Source organism: Lipophrys pholis (genome assembly GCF_963383615.2).
Source record: "Lipophrys pholis genome assembly, chromosome: 9".
Classification (NCBI taxonomy): Eukaryota; Metazoa; Chordata; class Actinopteri; order Blenniiformes; family Blenniidae; genus Lipophrys; species Lipophrys pholis.
The window spans coordinates 27169904-27176949 of NC_137639.1; the positions used below are offsets into that span (position 1 = coordinate 27169904).

A 7046-nucleotide genomic window follows, 5' to 3' on the forward strand; every position below is an offset into this window, starting at 1 on the left:
ATCGTGATCATGCAAAATGCTGGCGGGAGTAAATGTTAATAGACTCATGCACCATGTTCAATGTGACATTTGGAAAATCTGCATCGTTTATTACAACTGTCTCTTTGCAAAAAGACACACAAATTGAAAGCCATTTGCGTGAGCACGCAATTTAAGACGCTTTAAACAGAATCCGTGATTCCAGTATCTAACAGCTTAACTGTAGCGTTGGCTTGTGAGTACATCTTATCCAATAAAAACCTTGCGAACAACCTTTTCCCTCCACAATGCTGGTGTCTGCAACATTGAGGAAATGCGAGACCTAAACACACACACACACACATCATTATCTTTGTGTGGCCGTCATCTTCACACAAGGCTTGAGTTGCTTACCTACTAAGTCCCTGAGAACTCCGTGTCTCACCGACCTTAACCTTGTCATTTTCAGCCCAAATAAACCACATCTTAACCTTCAACAACGTTCAAGATTGGCTGTTTGTTTTAGGGCCTGGTCTGGACTCTGCAACTGTTATGTTCTCCCCGCTCTTCTCTTCAGGCCCAAACAAAGGGGAAAATAGAAGACACTGTGCACACACACACTCACACACAGACACACACACACACAGAGAAAAAAAGGGGATGCAGAATCAGGAAAAGTGTGAAAATGCCTTTTGCCCTTTGAGTTTCCTTCCTTGGCAAACAAGTTGGGAAGAGGCACCTGGGTCTCTCAACACAAACACGTCATTCATCAACGTTTGACAAGAAATGAGGCGGCCCAATAATCACGTAACCACAACATGGGTGACCCGGTTCTCCGCCGCTTTTCAACACGGCAATGGTCTTTTTTAAAAAAAAGAAGAAAAAAAAGTTTGGAGTAAAGATGCTTTACAAACATGTGAAGTCTCATCTTGAAGTCATGTTATTTTCTATTTATAAATGTATTAGACCCCAAGAGGCACAGCACCAAAAACCAGAACTGTGGTGTATATTTGTGGCGTTTAAATGGAGCAGATATTTATATAAGCGGAGAAGTTTCGTGATTTCATCAGCGAGCGGCGCAAACCGGCAATCTGCACGGTTATTTTAGAGGAGCCAGCTGCCGCACGGGCCTGCTGGGCTTCACAGTCATTAATTGTTTCAAAGGGAATGGGAGAACAAATGGCGTTAATGCACTCGGCTACATATCCTCTCCAACCCAGTCCAAAAATACTGCGGTGAACGCCCTCCGGAGTCTTGGGAGTCTTGTCTCAGCCTGTCGGGCCGGGGTCCGGCCTCCAGACTGCCCCGACAACATTTTCAAGCCCTGAGGAAGACCTGGCTGTCTATCTGTGTGTGTGTGTGTGTGTGTGTGTGTGTGTGTGTGTGTGTGTGTGTGTGTGTGGCAACACATCAGAGTCTTTCTCATCGGTTCACAGCGCTGCTGCTGGCAACAGAGCTTTGATTCCTTCTCAACACTAATATGAAGCCTCATTAACGGGTTTTCTCTTGATATGTATGATATCACAACAATACACACACACACACACACACACACACACACACACACACACACACACACACACACACACACACACACACACACACACACACTTTTAGTATCACGACTCCATCAGGCGACAGCCGCGCTGCTTCCTCCCTGCACACGTGTTTGCCGGGAAATGAAAGCGAAGATAAGGCAGGTCGTGGTTTCCCCAGCCAAACAACCACTTAAATAAACCTTAAGGTTTTGTTGTTGGGCGTGCTCCTACGTCAACACAATCAGAGTGCAAACTGCATGAAATTAAACCAAAGATGATTTCAAAAGAGATAATTAGACGCTGAGACTCCAAGTTTGTTTTGTTTTTTTTACTGGTTTTATATGGATTCTGTAATGTCTGTAGTCTCATCAGCTGAAGAGACGTGTTTATTTGGAGAGTGAGTCACCTCAAAAGAATAGATGTTTATACAGTAAATGTACTTTAACTGGTCATTTTAGGTCTGAATCAAGTGGATTGTCAACATGTCTTTTAAAGCCCTGTCTTCTGACCGGCCATCTTTTAGGCCTACAACATGCAGCAATGAGTGCTTGTAATTTGACACCAGCTTCATTATTTGGCAGGTTGTTTCCTGTGCATAAAATCCATATCCATACTTCTCCATCGAGGTGATGGCAGCTTGGCAGCAAACCTTGGCCAAACTGACTTCGCTTCAATTTGAAGCTTCAGATTTTATTCAAAACGTCACAGTTGAAATGATTTAACTCTGGATTAACCTTTATATTTAAAAATGGAAATATAAATGACACGTCTCTCTCCTACACTACAGTTCAATGTTAAACGAGTTGTCACCTGAGAGAGGCTGCCAGAAAAGAAAAACGCAACAATGACTTGTAATTTGACACCAGCATCATCGCGTCGCAAGCCGCCACCATGCTGGGGAGAACATATTTGTAAATAAGTGTGCAGGTGTCAACAGTGTGTAATCTGAAGAATGAGTTTTGTCTTAAAACCGGTTGCTCAAAACGTGATCAACGTGCTTGAGGTAAACGCCTGACAGGTACTCGAATGACAAGAGCAAAAAAAGCACTCGGTCAGTTTTGGCAATATGTATATTGCAGAAGTTGAAAGTAAGATTAGGATCCACTAAGGCAACTAAATCTTAAATGTTTATTTGGCTGCTAACTTTTCCTCGGAGGTCCTCTGTAGGATGGTCGGTCAGCCACAATCGGGATTCGAACCAGGGACCGAACACTCGACATCAAGGCTTCACCCAAACACGCCACAACTACATTATGAAATAAATCTGTGAAAATACAAATACCGTCAAAACCACCATGAGTATTGCTCAAAACATTTTATTTAGCAAAACATATATAACCTGTATAATGACCATGTGGACGAACTACTTGTACAGTAGCATTTGTTGTATTTTGTCCAATTTTTTTTTTCTTTTGTTAGGGAACAAACCCCTCAAAAAACACAATATGATCTATTTAAAAACTGTAAACTCCATAAGAAGTGGTATTCTAAAGTGCTTTCGAAAAAGGAGCAATATAGGACAGCAAGCAAATTAATAGTAATGCGATAATGCATGATAATACTTTTCTTTCAAAGAAAAAGTCCAGTGTAAAAAAAAAAAAAGAGAGAAAGAAAATCGAGTTACAACATATAAAACAGTGAAGTTGTCTCGTTTGATACAACACGGTTCAATCATTCAAACCTTCAACTTGTCTTTTCTTTAATCATTTTTGGTAAAATGTTTTGGAACAGTCCTTTAAAAAAAAAAAAAAAAAATCATACGTTATCCTTAAACTTCTATCACCCTTCCAGACCCCAAAACCCTCAGTGCTTTTTAATCCATAGAAACTCTTCATAACGTCTCCACACATGTCTGAAACTTTCTCTTCTTCGTTCTGTATTCCTTTTATGCGTCACTTCCTGACCAACAGCTTAAAACACGAGACCGGGAATCCTAAACCTCACTTTCTTTGACTGATAAAACTCAGCGTACTGAAATGGAAAGCCTGCAGTGGAACCTCAAATTTCACTCAGGGTCCTTTTTTTTTTTTTTTTTTCAATGTTTCCTTCACATGTCACGGCGGAAAAGTCAAGTCTCGTGGCGAGCTTATCTCTTTTTCCTTTGCTGCCGGATCACCTTTCTCCTCTTCAGGATCATGTCGTGGAGCTTATCCAAGCCGTCCCTGAGTCCGTCTCCTATGATGGCGCAGGCTGGCTGAAGGTGCCAGGGCGTTCCAGGACCCAGCTCTTTCAGGGCCAACAGTTTCTCGATTTCATCCAGCCCCAGCGAGTGCCTCAAGTCCTGTTTGTTGGCCACCACCAGCAGGGGCACTCCCTGGTTCTCGTAGGTCTTGGCGATTTTGTGGAGCTCCGTCTTGGCCTCCTCCATGCGCTCCGCGTCCACAGAGTCCACCACGAATATGATGCCATCCGTGCATCGCGTGTAGGACTTCCACAGGGGGCGGAGCTTCTCCTGACCGCCTACGTCCCAGAAGTGGAAGGTCACGGTCCTGTGGCCACCCAGTGACACTTTGACCTTCTCCGAGTTGAAACCTTTGGTGGGTACGGTGTTGACGAACTCATTGAACTGCAGCCGGTACAAGACGGTGGTCTTCCCGGCGGAGTCGAGTCCCAGAATGGCGATGTGAAAGGACTGGAAGAACGGGATGTTCGAGATGAAGCCGGGTTGTTCCGATAATCCATTCCCCATCTTTTCTCATGGGGAAGGATGGTGATTTCAAAACTTCGAGCCAACTTTCCAGGAATAGTCCTTTAGAGTGGATTTATATTCCTGAACGACTGCAACAACGACCTGAAAACACATTGCACATGTTGGTGAGACACACGAAGGGCATCAAATCAGACCAACTCTCGACTTAAAAGCGACCACTGTGGCCACAAACGGCAATCCCACATTAAGTTTCTCTAAATCTCCAAAGATTATCTCCTCTGAGTGAAACAGTAACAGAAGTTAGTCATGAGTTCAAACTACAGGGCAGTGCAGGTTGCGCAACAACATCTAACCAATGTTTAACCAGCGCCACCAGCTACTACTCATCTGAGACGGATCCTATGATGTGGCAAAGCAGACCATGGGTGCAGCGGCTGGGCAAGGGCTCATTTTTGTCGTTTCTGAACGCACGTCCTGTAATCCACAGGAGAAGCTCGGGTTACACCGACCCCGATTGCACTTAACTTCATTTAACGCAGTCCTAATGTAAAATTTAGAGTACATGGCGTCACTGTAATGTGAGAGGTTACACTCCCTCCTAGGAACGAAGGTTCACAGTTCCCCCAAAAAGCTATATTTAGTTTTCGGGAAATATACTTAGTTTGTACCTAAAAGGCAGTTAAAATAAGCAACAACAAAAAAATAAATCACATTTTGTGGCATTCGTAAAAGGGAGGTAGCAACAGAGACAGCCATAACGCCTCAGGAGTAATTACAGGCCAAAACAGAGCCCAAAGCAACGTCACTATTACAGCTGTCACTCAGCGTTAGAGTTCCTCCATGGCTACCAAAAGGTGCTAAAATATGCAAAATATGCCATAAATGAGGTTTACATCCTGCTTAGCTGCCATCTAGATGCAAACAGAAATTACGGATACATGGTTAAATGGCATTATCAAGCCAGCAATGACTTATTGTATTTTTTGATTTGCAGTATTGGCGTCTTGTTTTTTTTTTTCCCCCCCCTTAACAAAAGACTTTTTGTTCGACTGGCCCAGATAAGTTACACAAACGTGTCACTCCGTTGAATGACACAGCAGGCTTCAGGAACAGGAAAAGACATTTGATCTGAACTGTATCTTGTCTGATGCCACAGTAGTGCCATTATGTTGAAACACAGCCCTGCCGTATCTCGGCCAAGGCGTGATTCAAGGTGGAAAACCACCTCTGTTCAGTTAATTTCACTCAATAATCATGACTGTCAAGCTGTAGAAACATAATTAAGTAGATTTATGGAACAAGTTTAAATGACTGCATTTGGAGTCAAACAGTTAGGCCCCCTTTTTAAAAAAAATATATATAATACCTTAGTATTTATATATATATAAAGAGTACTGGAAATGGATTTGGATGACAGATAGGCATTTTGATTCCCAGTCATAAATGGGTTACCTACCAGTCTGAGGTGTGTGAGCAGAAAACAACCTTTCCCTCTGAATAGAAAGCAGCTCCTCTGCGGGGTCTCTACACACAGCCGATCTCCTCCTCTTATTCTAGAGGCGATACACGGTTAAACAATATAGATATATATCTATCCCGATCAGGATCAAGAGACGGAGACACCCTGGCTGGTTGTCCCCGGTGTCCCGTGTGGATCTACGGCTGATGACACCGCTACTGCTGCTGCTGCCTGTGTGTGTGTGTGAGAGTGCGCCCGGCGCTGGAACAACGCCCATACGGACACTGCGGGAGCCTCCTGATTGGCCAGTGCGACCGATTCCCCGCGATCTGATTGGCTGACACAGCTGTCAGTCACTAGTCTGCCCGGGAACCCAGATCACCTGTTGCTCCGACTGTCTGTCACACTATTTCACTTTTGGGCGTCAGTATCTTTGGTAGGTTTTATTTTTTAAAGCTGCAGTCCCGTTTTATGCACATATATGAGTTTTTATCAAAATCACAAATACCTCAGGGCGTCTAACACTTAAATCTTCACAAGGACGGTGGTACGTTTTGGGGTTTTTTTTAAACAGCACTTCACTTTAAAAACCGTCAAAAAAAATTTTTTTTGTAACATTATAGTCGACAGTTAAGGGCATTAAAAACAAATAAACGGGTGAATTAAAAGCACACATTTCATTATGTGCTCCGTTCAAGGCCGCGGTTTGCAGTTAATCGTCATTTCGTGGCGTTATAAACACGAAACAGTCACAAACAGTAACACCGTTAAGCTCGCCGAACCACACAGGTTAATGACGTTTAAAGCTGAACTTTACGTACCGTCGATTCGGCTCGAGTGTGTGTTTTTCCTCTTTATGGCCGTGTGTGTGTGTCGTGTTCATAATGTGTGTGTGTAGAAACAGCGCCGCCCCATTCATCCCTCCTGTTTTTGTTCAAAATGATTGGTCAAAGACCCGGAGGGGGGGACGGGTGTGTGTGTGTGTGTGTGTGTGTGTGTGTGTGTCTCTCTGCACTGCAGCCCATCGTTGCATGAAGGATAACAAACAGTGGCCGGGCTGTTGGCCACCAGGTTGCATAACCGCACTCTGTGTCTGAACTATGTTGGATGTTAGATAACTGTTGTTTGATCTGTGTTGATTTTGACACGAGAGGGAGAGAGAGGGCCCGTCGCACAAGAGAATGAAAGCAAGTTGCAAGGCTTTTAACCAGCCTGTCCACCCTCTGGACACAATGTGCAACAGCAACCAAGCTGCTGTCCACATGGCGAGATTATGAGACAACACGCAAACCATGCGCCTCCCAATGCACACCGCATTTTTGTGTTTGTGGTCTTTTTCATGAATCCTTGTGGTGATTTGGCGTCCCTCAGCCAATGCTTTCTGTCTCTTTTGAGGTCATGTTCAGTCTTCTTGTGGTTTTTGGTCGGCTATGTCTGTTTT

The 7046-nt window shown here is 43.9% G+C and overlaps 1 protein-coding gene across 4 annotated transcripts; it reads right to left on the minus strand.

Annotated features, from left to right (window-relative positions):
• Positions 1-2611: 2611 nt before the first annotated feature.
• arl4aa (ADP-ribosylation factor-like 4aa) lies at positions 2612-6638 on the minus strand. Of its 4 annotated transcripts, XM_080470975.1 has the most exons (3): positions 6427-6638; positions 5603-5699; positions 2612-4287 (listed from the first exon to the last, which is right to left on the minus strand). In XM_080470975.1, exon 3 carries the CDS (start codon positions 4183-4185, stop codon positions 3583-3585), a length of 603 nt encoding a protein of 200 aa, XP_080327101.1. In that variant the 5' UTR covers positions 4186-4287; positions 5603-5699; positions 6427-6638; the 3' UTR covers positions 2612-3582. The 4 variants fall into 4 exon arrangements, with proteins under 4 accessions (XP_080327101.1, XP_080327098.1, XP_080327100.1 ...); XM_080470972.1 differs by lacking the exon at positions 5603-5699; XM_080470974.1 differs by lacking the exon at positions 5603-5699 and having other exon boundaries at positions 2612-4620; positions 6427-6499.
• Positions 6639-7046: the final 408 nt, after the last annotated feature.